At 50.4% G+C, this 22680-nt stretch overlaps 1 protein-coding gene across 1 annotated transcript; it reads left to right on the top strand.

Moving 5' to 3' along the window:
• The first annotated feature begins 1121 nt into the window (after nucleotides 1-1121).
• LOC117087721 (MAGUK p55 subfamily member 2-like) lies at nucleotides 1122-21247 on the top strand. Its single transcript, XM_033218277.1, has 11 exons — nucleotides 1122-1360; nucleotides 15471-15620; nucleotides 15771-15920; nucleotides 16297-16524; nucleotides 17240-17371; nucleotides 17480-17585; nucleotides 17671-17739; nucleotides 17977-18138; nucleotides 18847-19049; nucleotides 19424-19552; nucleotides 21003-21247. The coding sequence occupies exons 1-11, from the start codon at nucleotides 1244-1246 to the stop codon at nucleotides 21177-21179; spliced, it is 1623 nt and encodes a 540-aa protein (XP_033074168.1). The 5' UTR covers nucleotides 1122-1243; the 3' UTR covers nucleotides 21180-21247.
• The last annotated feature ends 1433 nt before the right edge of the window (nucleotides 21248-22680 follow it).

Raw genomic sequence — 22680 nt, 5'->3', positions numbered from 1 at the left:
TTAATTTCTCAGTTATAGATCATTGCCACTCAGAGCTGAAGGGTCTGTAGTCATCATCTAGCCCAACTCATCCATTTTACAAGCAGGAAAGACTGAGGCCAGTGAGGGACAGTGACTTGTACAATGTCACACTGAATTAGTGGTGCTTAGACTAGAGGCTCTGCAGGCCCTGGCTCCTGTGTGGCTGCCTGCTTGACTCTGGGCCTGTACTCAGGGACTTGCTCCAAGTACTGTCTGTCTCATCCTTAAGCCTGCCAGGTGCAGGTGGCTGAGTCCTGGGCTTCAGCCCATCTAGAGATTGAGTGAGGAACTTGTGATTTTCTTTCCTTTTTCTTTCTTTCTTTTTTTTAAGACAGTCTTATTTTTTAATTTTTATTTTATTTATTTGTTTGTTTGTTTTTCAAGACAGAGTCTCACTCTGTCACCCAGGCTGGAGTGCAATGGTGCAATCTTGGCTCACTGCAAGCTCCGCCTCCCAGGTTCACGCCATTCTCCTGCCTCAGCCTCCCGAGTAGCTGGGACTACAGGCGCCCGCCACCATGCCCGGCTAATTTTTTTGTATTTTTAGTAGAGACGGGGTTTTACTGTGTTGGTCTGGATGGTCTCGATCTCCTGACCTCGTGATCCACCCACCTCGTTGTCCCAAAGTGCTGGGATTACAGGCATGAGCCACTGCTCCCAGCCAGAGACAGTCTTGCTCTGCCACCCAGGTTGGAGTGCAGTGGCGTGATCTCAGCTCACTGCAATCTCTGCCTCAGCCTCCTGAGTAGCTAGAATTACAGACCTACACCACTATGCCTGGCTAATTTTGGTATTTTTAATAGAGATGGGGTTTTGCCTTGTTGCCCAGGCTGGTCTCGAACTCCTGACCTCAAGTGATCCACCCAACAGCTTGTGGTTTTCTGGTGCAGGGCAGGACCTGGAACCTGACACCTGCTTCCCTTTCTCCCTTCCCCCCACCTCAGAGTCTCTTCTAGCTGCCTGGAGCCTCCCACCTGCTCAGGCTGGCGTTACGTAGGGTGGAGAGAACAGGCCAAGGAAACTGTCCCCTTCCTCAAGGACCTCTGTCCCAGGCATTCAAGGGCCTGGGGTGCCTGTGCTGGGCAGGGAGGGGAATGTTGTCAGGGAGGGGCTGTCTTCTGTGGGACATGGGGGTGGTGGAGTGGCAGGTATTGTGGTGTGTTTTAGTCTTCTGTACCCAGCTGGTACCTGTGTATCTCACTGCCCATACCTTCCCCCAGCCATGCAGCAAGTCCTGGACAACTTGGGATCCCTCCCGAATGCCACGGGGGCTGCAGAGCTGGACCTGATCTTCCTTCGAGGCATTATGGAAAGTCCCATGGTAAGATCCCTGGCCAAGGTACAGTGCTCCAGGGAGGTGGGCACAAGGGCACTGTGCCTGGGGAGGCACAGTAGGGGATGGGGTATTAGCTACAGAGGGCCCTGGGAATGGGGCATGTGGCACAAGAGGCCCCCCTGAAGGGGATTGTAGAAGAAAATCATGCCCAGGTGATGACCTGAGTGGCTGCAGGTAGAGGGGGGTGCCCCGGCACCTGTCTGGTGAGTGCGTGGGTGGATGTTTGGTGACCGCCAGCTTGTGGAGTGTGTGATTGGTGTGGGCCAGCATGCACATGTTGGAGAATCTCTAGAATTCATCTTGCCTGTCCTTCTGCCTTTGGGCATTTTGTGTGCATGTCTTTCTAAGGTCACCTGCTATGTATCAGGTAGGGGAGAGGTTCACTAAAAGAGAAAATAATAGGACAATTTGGTAATGACAGTGATAGAGGTGGATACACTAGGCATTTTGGGAGCGTAAAGTACAGGTGCCTAACCCAGCCTGGGGTGGGCAAGGCGGCCTTCCTGGAGGAAGGACCACTTGAGCTGAGTGGAAGAATGAGGAAGAGGAGGAGGGCATTCTGGGCCACAGAAGAGCTTGAGCAGAAGCACAGAGGTAAGAAAAAGTCAGGAGTGGCTGGGCGTGGTGGCTCAAGCCTGTAACCCCAGCACTTTGGGAGGCCGAGACGGGCAGATCACGAGGTCAGGAGATCGAGACCATCCTGGCTAACATGGTGAAACCCCATTTCTACTAAAAAATACAAAAAACTAGCCGGGCGAAGTGGTGGGCGCCTGTAGTCCCAGCTACTCGGGAGGCTGAGGCAGGAGAATGGCATGAACCCGGGAGGCGGAGCTTGCAGTGAGCCCAGATCAGGCCACTGCACTCCAGCCTGGGCGACAGAGCGAGACTCCGTCTCAAAAAAAAAAAAAAAAGAAAAAAGAAAAAGTCAGGAGTGTGCAGGGGATTGGAAGTGCTGGTGTGAGGCTGAGCCTCAAATGTGAGACAATGCGAGCTGTGCAAAGATTGGGGGCTGTGTGTGAGTGCTTGGGTGTCCTTCTGTGAGTGTCATGAGTATCAGGGAGGCTTTACGTGTTTTTGAGAAAGAATTTTGCTCTTGTTGTGCAGACTGGAGTACAATGCCATGATCTTGACTCACTGCAACCTCCACCTCCTGAGTTCAAGTGATTTTTCTGCCTCAGCCTCCCGAGTAGCTGGGATTACAGGCATGTGCCACCATGCCCAGCTAATTTTGTAGTTTTAGTAGAGATGGGGTTTCTCCATGTTACTCAGGCTGGTCTTGAATTCCTGACCTCAGGTGATCTGCCTGCCTCGGCCTCCCAAAGTGCTGGGATTACAGGCGTGAGCCACCGCACTTGGCAGGATTTATGGTATTTAAGCAGGGATGTGATGGCCAAATGTGGGTGTTTTAGGCAGCCACATGGAGAACTGTTGGGGAGTTATATCTGGAGTTGGAGAGGCCAGTGAGTGGCTCTTTAGTGGGTTGAGTATAAGATGCTGAGAGCCTGAACTGGAGTTGTGGTCCCAGACCTTAGGGTAAACTGGTGGAACTTGGTGTTTGGCAGTGAGGGCTAGGGGACAGCAAGGCACCTGGGATCCTGCCCCGGGGAGTGTGGAAGGATGCCCCCTCTCCTGAGGAGGGGAGGTGGGGATGGTGCCCATGGCTGCTGGGATTAGGATACAAAAAACTAGCCGGGCGAGGTGGCGGCGCCTGTAGTCCCAGCTACCCGGGAGGCTGAGGCAGGAGAATGGTGTAAACCTGGGAGGCGGAGCTTGCAGGGAGCTGAAATCCAGCCACTGCACTCCAGCCTGGGTGACAGAGCGAGACTCTGTCTCAAAAATAAATAAATAAATAAATAAATACATACATACATACATACATACATACAAGGAATTGTACACATTTCAAACATAGAGATGGTCCATGAAGGCAGGAATGTTTGTCTTTTTGATTCACCGCTATATCCCCAGAGCCTACAAAATGCCTGACACATAGTAGGTGCTCACTGAGTATTTGTTGAATGAATAAATACAAAAGAGTATAAAAAATAACATAATAAACTCCTGAGTACCCATCTCCAAAATGTTAATAATGTTTATTTTGACTCTTGGCATTTCTTAAGAAATAAAAAGTATGAGGCACATGGCATGGTGTGGCTTACAGCTTTAGTCCCAGCACTTTGGAAGTCCGTGGTGGGTGGATCACTTGAGCTCAGGAATTCAAGCCCAGCCTGATTAACATGGTGAAACCTTGTCTCTATAAAAAAAAATAAAATTAGCCAAGCATGGTAGCATTCACCTGTAGTCCCAACTACTCAAGAGGCTGAGCGGGGAGAATTGCTTGAGCTGGGTAGGTCAAGGCTGCAGTGAGCCATGATCACGCCACTGCACTCCAGCCTGGGTGAGAGAGTGAGACACTGTCTCAAAAAAAAAAAAAAAAAAGAAATAAAAAGTTTGACACAGTTAATGCCTCTCCCCTTCTTCATTTTCACTGCATTCCCTTCCCACAGGTAACCACTGGCTAGAGATTGATGTCATTTCACTGAATGTTGGCTTATCTTGCCTGCATATGTGTTTAGCTGTAAACAATATACCTTGGTGTGATTTTTTTTTTTTTTTTAAGACAGGGTCTTATACCATCTCCCAGGTTGGAGTACAGTGGACCCCTGTTCTACCGTGAAACAATTATAGCTCACTGCAGCCTGGAACTCCTGGGCTCAAATGATCCTCCTGCCTTAGCCTCCTGAGTAACTGGGACTACAAATATGTACCACTATGCCTGGCTAATTTTTAAATTTTTTTGTAGAGGCAGGATCTTGCTGTGTTGTCCAGGCTAGTCTCACACTCCTGGCCTCAAGTGATCCTCTCAGCCTCTGAAAGCACTGGGATTATAGGCATGAGCCACCATGCCTGGTTCTACCTTTGTTAGGTGTGCTTTTTTTTTTTTTTTTTCTGGAGTCTCACTCTGTTGCCCACGCTAGAGTGCAGTGGTGCAATCTTGGCTTACTGCAACCTCCGCCTCCCAGGTTCAAGCGATTTTTCTGCCTCAGCCTCCCAAGTAGCTGGGACTACAGGCACGCGCCACCATGCCTGGCTAATTTTTTTTTTTTTTTGAGACAGAGTCTCACTCTGTCACCAGGCTGGAGTACAGTGGCACGATCACAGCTCACTGCAACCTCTACCTCCTGGGTTCAAGTGATTCTCCTGCCTCAGCCTCCCGAGTAGCTAGGACTACAGGCACGTGCTACCACACCCAGCTAATTTTTGTATTTTTAGTAGAGATGGGGTTTCACCATGTTGGCCAGGATGGTCTTGATATCTTGACCTCGTGATCCGCCTGCCACGGCCTCCCAAAGTGCTGGGATTTTAGGCGTGAGCCACCGTACCCGGCCATTTTTGTATTTTTTTTAGTAGAGACAGGGTTTCACCATATTGGCCAGGCTGGTCACGAACTCCTGACCTCATAATTCTCCTGCCTCAGTCTCCCAAAGTGCTGGGATTACAGGTGTGAGCCACCATGCCCGGCCATTATGTGTGCTTTAAAAATTTATATAAATGAAATGATAGTGTAAGGTGCTTCTGTTTTTGAGATTTCTATTTCATACAAGTAGTACAGCTGTCGACCTAAGTATAGATAGAGATAGGGAGATTCATTTGAATTGTTGTGTGGTCTTCTTATACAGCAGTTCCCAAACTTTTTGGCACCAGGCACCAGTTTTGTGGAAGACAATTTTTCCACAGATCAGGGTGAGGGGGGTGGTTTCGGGATGCAGCTGTTCCACTCAGATCATCAGGCATTCGTTAGACTCTCATAAGGAGCACACAACCTAGATCCCTGGCACGTGCAGTTCACAGTAGGGTTGGCGCCCCATGAGACTCTAATGCCACCACTGATCTGACAGGAGGTGGAGCTCAGGCAGTAATGCTTGCTCACCTCCTGATGTTCGCCTAGTTCCTAACAGGCCACGGACCAGTACTGGTCCATGGCCTGGAGGTTGGGGACCCCTGTTCTAATATATGAATAGAGCTGTTTGTTTATTGGTTCCCCCCAAGAGATGTGTATGTCACTGCTGATTTTCCTCTCTGAAAAACAGTGCTGCAGTGAACATCCTTATATCCATCTGCTTCTGCACGCATGTGAGGGTGTCTCTAGAATGGACACTTGGCAATGAAATTGATGAATATGTGCAGTTTTGAACTTCAACATCTGTAACTTTCCAAAGTGGATTTCAGAGTTGGGTTTATGAGACCACATCACCTCTGGGTACTTTAGCTATTGTCTCCACAGTGAGACAGTGAGACTTTGCTTTGGGATGGCAGAGTCTCAGAGTGAGACAGCCCTCTCGACAATACCCTTCAAAGCAGGATCCCCCTTGATAGCATTACGCTCTGGTCCAGTCCACTTGACAGTCTGCTCGACAGCTCTCTAATGATGAGTTTGCTGGCTGGCTATGTCATTCACTCATCCATCCATCCATCCGTCCATCCATCCATCCATCCCTTCATCCAACGAATACCTATTTTGCACTTGCCATATACCAGGCACAGTGCTGGGGTTATGGCAGTGAACTGCCAGATAGTTTGTTTTCCTGATGAAGCCCAAGTCTGTCTTCCTTTCACTGGACCCCACAATGCCCCAGTCCTGGGACCTCACAGTAAAGCCTAACTGAGAATGAACCATTGTGCTATGTCACATTGAAAGTAAACTCCCTTCTCTAGAAACATTTCTGGGGAGAAGTTGGTCAGGATTTTTTCCAAGAAATTTCTGGTATGGTTCCGGATTCATAAAGCACAATAGAAGAGATTATGGACATTTCTTCCCCTCTGAGACCCCCAAAATGAGGCTAATGGGCTAAGGCAATCCAGTGACTTCTCTCTCCCTGTGGTTGTGAAACAAACAGGAAGTGAATCTCCGTAAAGGAGCCTACCTGAGCTCGTTGAAAAAAAAAAGCCATACATTTCTTCTGTCCTTGTATAGGTGATCCTTTACAATGTAAATTTGCCATTCCTCTCATCAAAGACAGTGTCTCTCAGAGCTCCCTGCATTGGACAATGGGACCTACTTCCTCCTTCTCACCAATTTTAATGATTTTGTGCACACAGACAAATGTCTAACCTAATAGACAAAGCACTGTGATCAAATATCCAACTGCAAAAACTTGGTGAAGTGGCCCAGAAATCCAGAGGAATGAAATCTGATTGGAGCCACATGTGGTAGCTGTTGGCCTCCCTCCCTTACTCCGTGGAGCTGGGCTTGACTCTCTCTGGGGATGTGGCAGGCAGTGTGGGAGGGTCCGGGCTGGGTATATCTGGGACCAGGGAGAGGCAGGGCCTGAGGGTACAAATCCAGAGGGTTAAAGGCCCTAAGGGAAGTCAAGTCTGGCAGAGAGATCAGAAGTCTAGGCAGTTGACTGCACACAGCAGGTGGCGGCCCTGGCAGGTGGCTGGCATCTGGGAGAGCTGACATGGATCCGGTAGCACGTGTTCCAGCTGCAGACAAGGTCAAGGTGAAGAATCCAAGGCAGGGAACATTCAGAAATTCAGAAAAATTGTTACTAATGGGGACATCTGCTAGCTAAGAGGCATGTGAAGGCTGATGTAAGCTAATTCATGTGAGATGAAGAAGAAAGAACACAGGGCTTGGAGTCAGAAGATTCCACTGACCGGCTTTGTGAGTTTTGTATATCTGTCAACCTCTCTGAACTTGTTATTTCTTATGGAGGAATTTTTTAAAAATTAATTATTTATGCTTTTTTATTTTAAAAGAAAGATGAGGTCTCACTCTGTTGCCCAGGCTGGTGTTGAACTCCTGAGCTCAAGTGATCCTCCCACCTTGGCTTCCCAAAGTGCTAGGATTACAGGCATGAGCCACCATGCCCAGCTTAGTTATTTCTTTTGAGAAGTGGGGAGAATAAGGTTATGGAAGTGGAAGTACTTTTTTTTTTTTTTTTGAGACGGAGTCTTGCTCTGTTGCCCAGGCTGGAGTGTAATGGCATAATCTCGGCTCACTGCAACCTCTGCCTCCCAGGTTCAAGCGATTCTCCTGCCTCAGCCTCCCGAGTAACTGGGATTACAGGCCCACCATCCCCGGCTAATTTGTGTATTTTTAGTAGAGACGGGATTTCACCATGTTGGCCAGGCTGGCCTCAAACTCCTGACCTCAGATGATCTGCCTGCCTTGGCCTCCCAAAGTGCAGGGATTACAGGCATGAGCCACCATGCCCGGCCAGAAGTGCTTTTTGAGTCAGAAAGAGTTGTTATAATCTTAGCTTTAGACTGGAGTTCACAGGGAGGCCTCTTTTTCTGTGGGGAGGCTAGGGTGGAAGAGCTGGGAAAGCAAGACATGGCCCTAGAAGAATAGAGGTCTAGAGAGGTCACTAAGATAGGGGCTCTGACAAGGGGACATGACAAGCAGAGGATGTAGTGGTGAGGCCAGTGTTTCAGTTTGCTTTTGCTGTGTAACAAACCATCCTGCTGTGTAGTGGCTTAAAACAACTGTGATTTAATTCCCCTGATTTTGTGGGTTGGTTGGGTGGTTCTCCTGGTCTGGGCTTGCTTAGCTGGGGCTGGGTGGTCCAGGATGGCCTCACTCACAAATCTGGTGTCTTAGCTGGTAAAACTGCAATGTCTGGGATGGCCAGGCCCCTTTCCATCTGGTCTCTCATCCTCAGCCACCTTCACATGGTGTCTCACAAGCAAGGAATGACAAGCCCTTAGTCACAAGCACTTTCTAAGCCTCTGCTCACATTTGATAATGGTTCATTGGCTAAAGCAAGTCACATCTGTCAAACTCACATTAAAGAGTTCCTTTACTTTCTGACACACTACTCTGTGGGACATCTTTCAGCTTTTTATTTCACTATTTAATTATGAACCAGGGCTTCAAATAGGAATTCCCTGTCTTTTACCATGATCAGGGGGATTGGAGTAGAGGGCAAAGGGAAAACTTTTCATTGAAATGACTGTGTAGTGTTGCATCTGCAGCCTGCTACGGCTCTGGATTGGGAGCAAACAGAGCAGAATGCAGGCTGGCTCCACATGAGCTAGCTGTGTCTCCCACCCAAGCTTCTGGTCTATCATGAGCTTGAGCCCCTGCTTTGCTGAGGATGATTTTCAGAGCAGAATGAAATGAATGGCTACCACAGAAATTCAAATCACTCTTCTAGTTCTGGGCGATGTGTCACCTAACATGAAAAAGAAGAATAAGTCTTAGCAAAATAATAGTGAGTAAAAAAGTAGTAAGGGAAATATTTGTTCACTTGATAATATTAAGTGAAAAAAAATCAGGCCCCAGGGATGGATAAAATCATGATTCCCCCCTTCTTTTATGTCATAGAATATGCATTTGGACAGACACTATTCCCTTTTTATTAACTATATTCATTTCAGAAGTATGTAGAATACATACAGACACATTAAAACTCTTTAATTGGGAAGCCAAGGAATGACAAACACACTAAATCAAGATGGTGCTTTCAGCTGGGTGCGGTGGCTCACACCTGTAATCCCAGCACTTTGGGAAGCTGAGCTGGGTGAATCACCTGAGGTCAGGAGTTCAAGGCCAGCCTGACCAACATGGAGAAACCCCATCTCTACTAAAAATACAAAATTAGATGGGTGTGTTGGCGCATGCTGTAATCCCAGCTACTCGAGAGGCTGAGGCACGAGAATCGCTTGAACCCGGGAGGCGGAGGTTGCAGTGAGCCAAGATTGCATCATTGCACTCCAGCCTGGGCAACGAGCAAACCTCCGTCTCAAAAAAAAAAAAAAAAAAAAAAGGATGGTGCTTTCTGCAAGTGGGAGGGGTGAGTAGGGCATGTGGTTAGATGTAGGATATTGTCAAGAGCTTTGTTTTTTAGTTTGGGTGGTGAGTTTTCTTAGATCCTTGTTACATCATTTAAAAAATCTAATTTAGGCCAGGTGTGGTGGCTCATGCCTGTAATCCCAGCACTTTGGGAGGCCGACGCAGGCAGATTGCCTGAGCTCAGGAGTTTGTGACCATCCTGGGCAACATGGTGAAACCCCGTCTCTACTAAAATATAAAAACTTAGCTGGGGGTGGTGGCGTGTGCCTGTAGTCCCAGCTACTCAGGAGACTGAAGCACCAGAATTGCTTGAGCCTGGTAAGCGGAGGTTGCATTGAGCCAAGATTGTGCCACTGCACTCCAATTTGGGCTACAGAGTGAGACTCTGTCTAAAAAAAAAAAATTATTTGTTTAGTTCAGCCCACTGAGGTGTTGGTTTTGTATTTGAATGATTAAATGTTTAAAGTTTCCTCAGGGCTGTGAGGTCGAGCTTGGAGAGCTGTGCTTTCGTATTTGTGGGTATAAAATGTCCAGGAGTGGCCACAGGAGGAGGAATGGATTAGCCCATGGTGGGAATGTCATTAAGTCAAAGATAAGAGGTAAGCAGCTTAGGAGGCACCCTGGCTTACCCCTTGATCAAACACATCTCCTCAGAAAACTTGTCCTCCATCCATGGACCAGACGGTGCTAAAGTCAAAATGAGCGACCTCTCTAATGCTCACATCAGGCACTTGTGCCAGAGCTGGCTCCTGTTAACCCAAAAGAGCCATGCAAGGGTTGCCATGGTGAGATTGTTGCTGCCTGAGTGCCTTTGTTTATTCTTGACACTCAGTTGTTGGGGCTTTGATTCCCAACATTGTCCTAGGCACAGGCTAATAGAACCAGAGCTGGGATGCCTCCCTCAGTCTGGGGCTCCATGGGCTGGGCCCAGCTAAATGACTGAAAATCACATAGGGCTCTGTGGAAGACCAACCCTCTGGGGCTTTTTCCTGTCCCCAGATGCTTCTCCTTTGCCCCATTAGTTGTCTGTTTTCCCAGTAGGTTGTGGGTGTCAGTCTAAAATGCTGCCCACCTGGCAGAGGATGGTTTAGGAGGCTATGGGGCCATGTGGGGTGCTGTTCCCTGGCCTGTTTGGGGAAGAAAAAAGCAGACAGGATCTAACCTTTATTGAGCACCTGCTGTGTGGTGTGCCAGGCACTGTGTCCATCTCACCAAATTCTCACAGCAGTCCTGTGAGATGCTATTCAAATCTCACCATCTCATGGCTAAACAAATGTTCTATTATGAAAAAATTTAAAAATATATCCTGAACCTCTATCACCTAGCACCCCACTTCAATATTTAACAAGTCATGCATAATCTTATTTCATCCATACCTTCATCCACTTCCCTCTCTCCTCCATTGTTTTGGAGTACATCTCAGCCATAATAGATTGCATCTGCAAGTGTTTCATTGTGTATATAAACTACTGGACTCTACTGAAAAGGTTTCTTTTAAAAAGTTATACTACTAAGGCCGGGCGCGGTGGCTCAAGCCTGTAATCCCAGCACTTTGGGAGGCCGAGACGGGCGGATCACGAGGTCAGGAAATCGAGACCATCCTAGCTAACCCAGTGAAACCCCGTCTCTACTAAAAAATACAAAAAAACTAGCCGGGCGAGGTGGCGGGCGCCTGTGGTCCCAGCTACTGGGGAGGCTGAGGCAGGAGAATGGCATAAACCCAGGAGGCGGAGCTTGCAGTGAGCCAAGATCTGGTCACTGCACTCCAGCCTGGGCGACAGAGTGAGACTCTGTCTCAAAAAAAAAAAAAAAAAAAAAAATTTATACTACTATTCTTACACCTAAAAAAATCAAACAATAGTTTTCTTGTGAATTTTTTAAATTAAACAAATTTTAAAAATAGAGATGGGGTCTTACTGTCTTGAACTCCTGGGCTCCAGTGATCCTCCTGCCTTGGCCTCCCAAGGGATTACAGGAATGAGCCATTGTGCCCGGCCATGAATTTTTAATAAATGGTATTAGAACATCTGGATAGTAATTTTGAAAGATATCGAAGTATATTTATTCCTCACATCATATATCAGAATAAACTCCAAGCAGATCAGAGATCTCTATGTGAAAATATAAATCATACACATCCTAGAAGAAAACAAGGCTCTGTATATGGGAAAAGCCCTCCCTTAAAACAAAACAAAACAAGAAAACAAAAAACTATGCCTCAAAATTCAGATGCATAAAAGATTATTACATTCACCCACATTAAAAACAATTTTTTTTTGAGCCAAGGTCTTGCTCTGTCACTCAGGCTAGAGTGCAGTGGTGCAAACAGTGCTCACTGCAGCCTCAATCTCCTGGGTTCAAGTGATCCTTCCACCTCAGCCTCCCAAGTAAGAGTAGCAGGGACCTCAGGTACATGCCACCATGCATTAAAAATGCTCAGGTGCATTTTAAAAATATTTTATAGCAACAGGGGCTTGTTATCTTACCCAGGCTGGTCTTGAACTCCTGGGTTCAAGCAGTCCTCCCTCCTCGACCTCCCAAAGTGCTGGGATTGCAGGTGTGAACCACCGCACCTGACCTAAATGTTTTTTTTTTTTGCATGCGAAAACACCACAAGCAGAGTCAAAAGACAAGTGGCAAACTGGGGGAAGTGATTTGCAAGAGATATCACCAAGGACTAATTTTCCCAATAGAGAGAAAACATTTTTTAAAATAGGGAAAAGAATAAAAACCAAGACCTGACAGAAAAATTGGGAAAGACATGAGTAGACAGTTCACAGAAAAGTATATACAGATGGCTCTTAAACATATGGAGAGATGTTTGACTTCACTCATAATAAGCAAAATGCAAAGTAAGCCCCACTGAGAGATCATTTCTCCTCCATATGATTGGCAGACATGCAAATGTTTGATCAACACTCTGGTGGTGAGCTTCAAGAATATGCCTCATACAGTGCTAGCAGGAGGGCAAACTGGCCCAAGTCCCATGGAGGGGAATTTGTCAATATCTAAGAAAATTACGTATGTATTTATTACTTGACCCAGCAAGACTTCTAGGAATTTACATGGAAGATCTTCTCCACAGATATAGAATACTATGCCAGAGTCATTTAATGCAACATTATTTGCAATAGCAAAGTATTAGAAACAACCTAAATACCCATGAAGGCTGGTTGAATAAATTACAGGAATCCAGTCATGCAATGGAGTCAAATGCAGTAATTAAAATAATAAGATGGGCACGGTGGTTCATGCCTGTAATCCCAACCCGGGAGGCAGAGGATGCAGTGAGCTGAGACCGTGACACTGCACTCCATCCTGGGTGACAAAGCAAGACTCTGTCTCAAACAAACTAAAAATAATAATAAAGGAAGATCTCCATGCAGTTTCATGGAGTGATTTCTATGGCATATTTTTAAATAAAAAGCCAGAAAACAAACCGAACCAGTTAAATAAACAAAAGCCCCAGGGTGTCAAAGGGTATATACAGTGTACCATGTTTTATGTAAGAAAGGGCAATTTATTTATTTATTTATTTAGAAACAGAGTCTTGCTCTGTTGCCCAGGCTGGAGTGCAGTGGCGCAATCTCAGCTCCCTGCAACCTTTGCCTCCCAGGTCCAAGTGATTCTTGTGCCTCAGCCTCCTGAGTAGCTGGGATTACAGGCATGTGCCACCATGCCTGGCTAATTTTGTATTTTTGGTAGAGATGGGGTTTTACCATGTTGGTCAGGCTGGTCTCGAACTTCTGACCTCAGGTGATCCTCCTACCTCGGCCTCGCAAAGTACTGGGATTACAAGCGTGAGCCACCTTGCTTGGCCTTTCGTGGTGATTTCTGAGATTTTGATGCACCCATCACCCAAGCAGTGTACACTGTACCCAGTGTGTAGTCTTTTGTCCCTTAGGCCCCTACTACCCATCCCCGCTGATTTTTACTTAATAGATTTGTGATAGGTAGTAGCAGTTGTATAGCAATTCTGAAACTGCTTTGAATATTGAAGGACAGAACAAATAAGTAAATATATTGATGTTATTGGGAAATAAGTCCTCACTGAAGGAGAAGGGAGACACAAATATGGAATGGGGGAAGATGAGAAAAATCCTTTAGAGTTTGATTTTATTTGGAGCCATCAGTATCTACTAATGACTGCCAAAGAAATGATGCCCAAAAACAATGGGTACTGAGTGCCCACATCTTGGTTTCTAAATACTATCCCCTGCTAAAAGAAATCAGGATTCCTTGGAGAATTGCTGATTCCAGACCTGGGGTAGGGAACATATCAAATGAGCCTGTGCCAGAAGGGAAGGAGATGCTCAAGGACTGATGGGAACATGTCAGCAGGACAGAGGTGTGAATGGGGCTCCCACTGGACAAATTTGGGATAAACTGCGTCAATGAAGATAGTGATCATAATGGATTAGAACATGAAATAATAAAAAAAAAAATTCGTAGTGATATCATGAGAGAGAGAAGGAGAGAAAGAGGAGTAGGGTGGAAGAGAGAAAAGAAGAAGAGCTCATTCTTTTTTTTTTTTTTGGAAACAGAATTTTGCTCTTGTTGCCCAGGCTGGAGTGCAATGGCACGATCTCGGCTCATTGCAACCTCCGCCTCCCAGGTTCAAGCGATTCTCCTGCCTCAGCCTCCTGAGTAGCTGGGACTACAGGTGCCCAGCAATACCCCCGGCTAATTTTTTGTATTTGTAGTAGAAACGGGGTTTCACCACGTTGGCCAGGCTGTTTTGCAAACTCCTGACCTCAGGTGATCCACCCGCCTTGGCCTCCCAAAGTGCAGGGATTCCAGGCGTGACCCACTGTGCCTGGCTGAAAAGCTCATTCTTATAGTAGAATGCCAATAAATGTAGAAGGAATCATGGGAATTAGGTAATCACTATTTTGCAATGTCCAGTATAATAATTCATTTAGGCAAGGATCATAAATTGATGCTGAATCCATTGGTGAAGGATTTGGGGGGAACAGAAGAGTCACATAGTCTCAAAGTATGAGAAAGACACAAAGACACAAGATCACCTACATAGAACTCTTGTCAAAAGGACTAACGTAAGTCTAATCATGAGGAAACAATCAACTAAATCTAGTGCTAGAGCATCCTAAAAACTACTGGCCTGGAGTCTAAAAATGTCTAAGCTGGGTGCAGTGGCTCACACCTGTAATCCCAGGCTTTGGGAGCCTGAGGCGGGAGGATTGCTTGAAGCCCAGAGTCTGAGACCAGCCTAGGCAACGTAGTGAGACCCTGTCCCTACAAAACAAAAACAGACACAAAAAACAAAACGAAACAACAAATGTCCTGAAAGTCTAAAAGTTACTGGGATCTGTTCTAGATTAGAGGAGAATAAAAAGATGTGTCAACCAAATACAACATATGATCATCAATTGGATCCTGAATCAGAAAAAAATAGAACTATAAAGGATACTTTTGGGACAAGAGTAGACATTTGAATATGGACTGTCTTACATAATATATTAATGAATCAATGTGAAATTTCTTGCAGGTGATAATGGTATTGTGGTTTATGCAGCAGAATGTCTTTGTTCCTATGAAATGCATGCTGAAATACTTTGGGATAAAGTGGCTTGTGTTGTCTGCAATGATCTTTCAAAGATTCAGAGGGGAAAAAAAGGTCTTCATATATACTCTTGAAATGGAATTCCTTTCTTCCTGATCCACCTAACCTAACACTCCCCACTGGGCTGGTCACTGGCGAAGGATTCCTTTTCCGTTTTCAGCACACCTTGGTATGGAACCCGGAGCCAGCAGAGCGACAAATAGGTGCGGGCCCTGCTCCTGGCACCATGTGCTGATTTTGTGGCCCCTCATTCATTGGGAACACTGAGTTGAGAGCCTGGAGATGCAAGTTCAAGTCCTAGTGATCCTGGGAAAGTTATTCCACCTCCCTAACTTCCTCATCCGGGGCTTCAGGGTCTTCAAGACCCCACCCAACCATGATGTCCGGTAGAAGAAGCTATTTTTGAATGCCAATGCATATAGGGTCCTGGGAGCTGGGGACAATTTGGTAACTTCTAATGACCCTCTGTGGCAAGGGAATGGAAAGGAAAGTTTGTCCTTTGGTTTCTTCCTTCCCTAAAGCAGTTCCTAGTCATTTCGGGGAATAAAGGAGACAGCAAGGAAAGAATGTGCACGTGTGGGTATTATTGTGTGTCAGTGAGTGAGGAGCTGAAGCTGGGGGCTGGGAGTGGGGTGGGGAAAATGCCGGGGGGCTGAGGAGGACCCTGCTTGGTGTCTCAGGGCTCCTGGGGAAGCTCCTAGCTGCACCTGTTCTGCTTCCACCCCCAGGCCCATGAGAGGCTGGAGGAGACGAAACTGGAGGCCGTGAGAGACAACCTGGAGCTGGTGCAGGAGATCCTGCGGGACCTGGCACAGCTGGCTGAGCAGAGCAGCACTGCTGCCGAGCTGGCCCACATCCTCCAGAAGCCCCACTTCCAGGTTCCTGGCCGCTGGGGCTGGGGTGAGGGAGCAGGAGGCGGGTGGACCGGGGCATGCTGCTGTTGGAGGGGCCGGCAGGAAGTTGGAGCTGGGATGGGAAGAGAGCCAGGGCACTGCCCCATTGTCCCTTCTTTTCCCACCACCCCCTAGTCCCTCCTGGAGACGCATGACTCTGTGGCCTCAAAGACTTATGAGACACCACCCCCCAGCCCTGGCCTGGACCCTACATTCAGCAACCAGCCTGTACCTCCCGACGCCGTGCGCATGGTGGGCATCCGAAAGACAGCCGGAGAACATCTGGTGAGGACTGGGCAGGGCCAGAGGCGGGGCTGGTGAGGGTGGGGGATTGAGAATAACCAATGAGGGGACAAAAAAGGCCAAGCGTGGTCTGAAGATGAAGATGGGGCCAGCTTTGTGCAGGGAAGGGCCCATGCAGACCCAGGAGACCATAGACACTGCACACTCACCTGTGTCCGCACCTCTCCAGTCTGCCCACTTCCCCCCGCCATTAGTACCTGCTCTAAGTGAAGAATTTAGGCAGAAGGATGGAGGAGGACTTTGTGAGTGCGGGGGTGGGTGTGTGGGGACAGGAATGGAGGTGCTATTAGGAGAGTATTTGAAGATTCTGACTTGGAGCAATCGCGGCCTCATCTTACACTCTCCCTCTGACCTCCAGGGTGTAACGTTCCGCGTGGAGGGCGGCGAGCTGGTGATCGCACGCATTCTGCATGGGGGCATGGTGGCTCAGCAAGGCCTGCTGCATGTGGGTGACATCATCAAGGAGGTGAACGGGCAGCCAGTGGGCAGTGACCCCCGTGCACTGCAGGAGCTCCTGCACAATGCCAGTGGCAGTGTCATCCTCAAGATCCTGCCCAGCTACCAGGAGCCCCATCTGCCCCGCCAGGTGGGCCCCTCCACCAGCCCCTCACTCAGCAGAAGGCCCAAGGGATGGCTGAGCCTCCTGCCTGTCAGGGTTGCAAGTCTCACTGAGGCCCTCCTCTCCTACTGGTTTCCTCCAGGGGAGACGAGGGTGGGACCTGCAGCCCAGGGGCAGCTGAATGCAGCCGCTGACAGGCCTCTGCCCCTGCTGCACCTGCACGTGCTCCCGCATTGGCCGGCATTATGCATGCAGCCACAGCCTGGGGTACCAGAGTGTATGAGAGAGTGCCTGCATCGTGGTCAGTGTTCTCCACATGTTTGTGCGCATGCGCAGGGTGGGTGGCGTTGTCCTATGTCCTGGACAACTGTCTCCTAGTTGGTGGATTCTGGGGGTCTGGCTGCTCTGTCTACCTCTCCTATTGGCTCTCTCGCCCTCTGCCAGAGCCCTTCTCCAAGGGTAGAGGGTGAGTGGAGGGAGGGATCCAGGATTAGGTGCCAGGGTCCTGTCCCCTACTTGGTGGTCCCATATCCTTGGTCCTAAGATCTGAATCCTGTAGTACTAGATGTGAAGGGAAGTTGGCACTAGGGAGGCACATGGGCGGGCCTGGAGGCATCACTCCTGCAGGGGGACGGTTCCATTTCCCCTTGTGTCTTTGTGAAAAGAGGGGGCACGGGGTAGACCTCCACCTGCAGCCTTCTACTGCCCCTTCCCCCGACCCTTTGCTGATTCCTGGGCCCAGGTATTCGTGAAATGTCACTTTGACTATGACCCGGCCCGAGACAGCCTCATCCTCTGCAAGGAAGCAGGCCTGCGCTTCAACGCCGGGGACTTGCTCCAGATCGTAAACCAGGACGATCCCAACTGGTGGCAGGAGAGCCCCGGGCACCCCTGCATCTCTCCAGGTGTGGTGCATGGGAGGGCAAGGGCACAGGGAGGGGTCCTCTTGCTCAGGCAGATCTTGGTCTCATGTCCATTTCAGGCATGTCATGTTGAAGGGGGCAGTGCTGGGCTCATCCCCAGCCAGCTGCTGGAGGAGAAGCGGAAAGCATTTGTCAAGAGGGACCTGGAGCTGACACCAAACTCAGGTAGGAGGTCCCCCCTACCCCACATCTCCAATCTGGGATCCGACAGGGCCCTGTCTGCCTCACTCACCTAGCTCCCTATGGCCAGGGACCCTATGCGGCAGCCTTTCAGGAAAGAAAAAGAAGCGAATGATGTATTTGACCACCAAGAATGCAGGTGGGTATCAGAGTGCCCCCCCCTTTGTCCTCCTCTAACATGGCTTGCCTTTCCCTGTCCCCACGCATCACCCGTGAAGATGTGTGCCTGGCTCAGATGCTGCCAGCCATGTCCCTAGGCCCTGCCCGACTCCCCCTTGCTCCCCTGTTCCAAGCCGTTTTGCCCTCAGCCTCCCTGAGAGCTCCGCCCCTCCCTCACCGTGCAGCCTGGTGAGCAGCACCATCTCCCTGTGTCCAGAGTTTGACTGTCATGAGTTGCTCATTTATGAGGAGGTGGCCCGCATGCCCCCGTTCCGCCGGAAAACCCTGGTGCTGATTGGGGCTCAGGGCGTGGGACGGCGCAGCCTGAAGAACAAGCTCATCATGTGGGATCCAGATCGCTATGGCACCACGGTGCCCTGTGAGTGGGAGCTGGGCTCTGCTGAGTCGGGGACAGGGAGCAGGGGCTCCCCTGGGGGCCAGGGCTGAGCCTACCGAATGGGCATCTTCATGGGCGCCAGGCCAGGTGGTACCTTTGGGTGTACGGGTTGGGGTGCACGCCCTCTGTGGGTAGGTAGGGGAACTTCAGGCTCAGGAAGGATGAGGGAAGTGTCCTGCCAACAGGTGGCCTAGTGGGCTGGGCTGGCGTCCCCTTTCCTTCTCTTGTTTCACTTGCTAAAAGCCATGAAGAAAGTGAGTGCCCAGCTGTGCACCCGGGTGAAACAGGCTATGAGCTGTGTATGTGTAGCCTTGTGGAAGACAGGGCTTCTTAGTGGCAGAACCAGCGGGGGTGGTGGAAGCTCCTGGCTGCCAGAGGCAGGACTAAGAGCACTGCCCTGGTCTGCTTGGCTCTTGCTGTGTGGCTTTGGGCTGTACATTGCCCTTTCTGTACCTCAGCCTCTCATCTGTGGGCTCTGGGTTAGACCAGGGTTACCACCTGATGTCTCTGTGTGTGCCAGTGGGGAGGGTGGGGGGTAGGTGTGTGCAAAGGCAGCAGTGCTGGCAAGATGAGGGGCAGACTGCACCCCCAAGGCTGGGAAACGGGGGCTTGGGTAAGTGTGCGTATATGTGTCTGAGGCACTGTGACCTGCCTGTGCCCATTCGGCTCAACCTACCCCCAGCCCCCTAGACACCTCCCGGTGGCCCAAAGACTCAGAGCAGGAAGGTCAGGGTTACAGCTTTGTGTCCCGTGGGGAGATGGAGGCTGACATCCGTGCTGGGCGCTACCTGGAACATGGCGAATACGAGGGCAACCTGTATGGCACATGTATTGACTCCATCCGGGGTGTGGTCGCTGCCAGGAAGGTGTGCATGCTGGATGTCAACCCCCAGGTACTGCCATTCTGCTCCTTCCCAGCCTGCCCAATGTCCTCTCTGCTGCCTCAGTGCTCCCCCATAGTTCCAGGTACCTGTCACCTGAGCACACCCATGTACCCCCTTGCCCTCAACTACTGCTTGAAATCCAGCCTATCTGGAACCTTTCTCAGCCTTCCAGAGCCCCCACTCCTCCTCTAGTCTCCTCCAGTCACCCCAGCCACCTGCCAGCTATTTGTCATTTGTCCCAGGACTCATGTCCCAGACCCCTAGGCACCCTTTTCCACCCACTCCCAAGTGCCCACCCCAACCCCAGTCACCCTCACAGCCTTTCTCTGGTTCCCAGGACAGACATGGGGATATGCTCCCTACCCTACCTTCTCCTTCTGCAGGCAGTGAAGGTGCTACGAACGGCCGAGTTTGTCCCTGACGTGGTGTTCATCGAGGGCCCAGACTTCGAGACCCTGCGGGCCACGAACAGGGCGGCGCTGGAGAGTGGAGTGTCCACCAAGCAGCTCACGGTGAGGGCTCTGAGGTGTTGGGGAGGCGTCCAATGGCTGCCTAGGGTGGTGGGGGACAGGCCTGAGCTGACAGAGAGAAGGAGGTGTTGTTGGGGAGGGACAGGGGCCTGCTCCAGTTATCGGTGAGGCAGGACGTGGTCCCCCACTGCACAGATGTGGAACGAGAGGTCTGAGAGAGGAAGTCCAAAGTCTCAGAGTGAGCCAGGCACACAGCTAGCCTGGGACACATGTGCTTCTAACTCCAGGCCCCCAACTCAGCCCACTCTGCAGGGACAGAATGCTGGCCAGAGAGAGTTCCAGAGGGCCAGTGGAAGAGGTGGGCAGGAGGTGGGCCAGGTGAGCTTGGGTTGCTTATAGCTGGGGGAAAGCTGAAAGGTAGGAGAAAGCCAGAGGCGGGAAGGCTGGCTGGAGGGGTGAGTCAGTGTAAGAGAGCAGGCGTTGCCTGGAGGAGAGGCTTCAAGCCTGCATTGCAGGACTCCAGCCCCTTCCTCCTTCCTCCCTGTGTCTTGCTGCGCCTTCCCAGGAGGTGGAGGGTTTGCAGAGCTCTGAGCTCAGGGGTCCCTCTGCTGGCCATGCCTGGTGCTGCTGCACTCAGGCCCTGGGTACAAAAGGTACAAAAAGGTCACACAGTCAGTGGCTAAACAGGGTCTGCCTGACTCTCAAGTCAGTGCTCCCTCAAGTCTGACTAGGCTGCCTTACCTATGCAGCATGACAGGCTGGTACCAGGGCAATCCACAAGTACCCAGGACAACCCCACCCTCTAGCATGGCTGGGGCCCAGAAGAGGCTGTCTAGGCTGGCACCCTTCTGCCAGTGACCCCCTTAGGAGCTCTGGACCCTTGCCTGATTCCCATTCTGGGCACCTCCTCCTTGGCAAAAGGTGTGGCCAACCGGAGCTGCTGGGATATAGCTAGCTTCAGCTTATTTAAGTCAGTTTTCAAGTACCCTTCCCCACCCCTGCCCAGCCAGCTTCCACTGGGTCGAGGGTGGGGTTGTCCTGGGTACTTGTGGATTGCCCTGGTACCAGCCTGTCATGCTGCATAGATAAGGCAGCCTAGTCAGACTTGAGGGAGCACTGACTTGAGAGTCAGGCAGACCCTGTTTAGCCACTGTCTGTGTGACCTTTTTGTACCTTAATTTTCTCTGTTATAAATGGGGAAAAATTAATCCTACTTTGCAAAGCTGTAGTGAAGATTATGTGGCATGCAAAGCATTTAGGGGTGTGATTGGCAGTTACTAAAGCTTATTTCCTCCCTTTCACTCATCATCTGTTTGTGGTTGATGGTGAGCCACTTTGAGGCAAACAGAGAGGGGCCCCTCACTCCCTAGCCAGGGAGTCCACGCCAGGGTTGGGCTTTGGGGAGGGGGAGTGGGGGAGCTGTAGCTCCTTCTGACAGTGGGGGTGAGTTGTGGGAACTGACTGTAGGGAGGTCCCCTTTGTGCCTGGGCAGGAGGCGGACCTGAGACGGACAGTGGAGGAGAGCAGCCGCATCCAGAGGGGCTATGGGCACTACTTTGACCTCTGCCTGGTCAATAGCAACCTGCAGAGGACCTTCCATGACCTCCAGGCGGCCATGGAGAAGCTACGGACAGAGTCCCAGTGGGTGCCTGTCAGCTGGGTGTACTGAGCCTGTTCACCTGGTCCTCGGCCCACTCTGTGTTGAAACCCAGAACCTGAATCCATCCCATTCCTGACCTGTGATCCCCTGCCACAATCCGCAGCCCCTATATCTGGCTCTCCTTGGGTAATAGCTCCCAGCAGCCCCTAAGTCTGGCTTCAGCACAGAGGCGTGCACTGCCAGGGAGGTGGGCATTCATGGGGTACCCTGTGCCCAGGTGCTGCCCACTCCCAATGCCCATTGGCCACCAGATATCTCTGAGGGCCAAGCCATGCCCAGAAATGTGTCAGAGTCACCTCCATAATGGTCAGTACAGAGAAGATAAAAGCTGCTTTGGGACCACATGGTCAGTAGTACACTGCCCCCTGCCACACCTCCCCAGTCACCAGTTCTCCTCTGGTCTGGCCACACCCACCCCATTCCTGGACTCCTTCCACCTCTCACCCCTGTGTCGCAGGAGCAGGCCTTGGGCTGTTTCCATGTGGCCAGGGAATGCATGTCCCACTGGCAGCCAGACAGGCCTGGGTGGTGGTGCCAGCCTGGTGCCATCTTGAAGGCTGGAGGAGTCAGAGTGAGAGCCAGTGGCCACAGCTGCAGAGCACTGTAGCTCCCAGCTCCCTCGGAAAGGGGCAGGGTCACAGGGCAGATGCTGTTCGGTCCCTCCCTCATCCACAGCTTCTCACTGCCGAAGTTTTTCCAGATTTTTCCAAGGTGTCCTGACAGGTCAGCCCTGCTCCCCACAGGGCCAGGCTGGCAGGGGCCAGTGGGCTCAGCCCAGGTAGGTGCGGGATGGAGGGCTGAGCCCTGTGACAACCTGCTGCTATCAACTGAAGAGCCCCAAGCTCTCCATGGCCCACAGCAGGCACAGGTCTGGGTTCTGTGTCCTTGACCTTGGTCCATTTTGGTTTTTTCTCTAGCCAGGTCCAGGTAACCCAGTTGTGTCAGGGCTGCCGGGTTGGAGGGGCTGAGGAGGAGTGCAGAGGGGACCTTGGGAGCCTGGGCTTGAAGGACAGTTGCCCACCAGGAGGTTCCTCACACACAACTCCAGGGGGCGCCATTTACACTGTAGTCTGCACAGCCTGTGGTTCCATGTGCATGCTTGGCGCCTGTCTGTGCCTCTGGGACTGGGGTGTGTGTATATGTATGTGTGTGTGTGTGTGTGTGTGTGCACGTGTGTGTGTGTGTGTGTGTGAGGTTTAGTTTGGGGAGGAAGCAAAGGATTGTTTTGTTTTGGAGGTCATCTTTGGGGCCCCTTTCTGGGGGTTCCCCATCAGCCCTCATTTCTTATAATACCGTGATCCCAGACTCCGAAGCCCTGGTCCTTTCCTGATGTTTTCTCCCTTGTCCTATTGTCCCTCTACCCTAAATGCCCCCCTGCCGTCACTTGGGGAGGGCAGTTTTGTAAAATAGGAGACTCCCTTTAAGAAAGAATGCTGTCCTAGATGTATTTGGGCATCTCATCCTTCATTGTTCTCTGCATTCCTTCCTGGGTGAGGCTGTCCTCAGAGGG

This window comes from Trachypithecus francoisi, unplaced genomic scaffold (assembly GCF_009764315.1).
Source record: "Trachypithecus francoisi isolate TF-2019V2 unplaced genomic scaffold, Tfra_2.0 Lachesis_group10, whole genome shotgun sequence".
Classification (NCBI taxonomy): domain Eukaryota; kingdom Metazoa; phylum Chordata; class Mammalia; order Primates; family Cercopithecidae; genus Trachypithecus; species Trachypithecus francoisi.
The sequence above is the reverse complement of the archived record's forward strand: the minus strand, read 5'-3'. Positions and strand labels throughout refer to the sequence as shown.

Coding starts and splice junctions, on each gene's coding strand:
- LOC117087721 (XM_033218277.1), top strand. CDS start 1,244: ATGCAGCAAGTCCTGGACAACTTGGGATCCCTCCCGAATGCCACGGGG. Junction 1,361..15,470: donor TGGTAAGATCCCTGGCCAAG/GTACAGTGCTCC, acceptor TTCCACCCCCAG/GCCCATGAGAGGCTGGAGGA. Junction 17,740..17,976: donor TTTGACCACCAAGAATGCAG/GTGGGTATCAGA, acceptor CCCTGTGTCCAG/AGTTTGACTGTCATGAGTTG.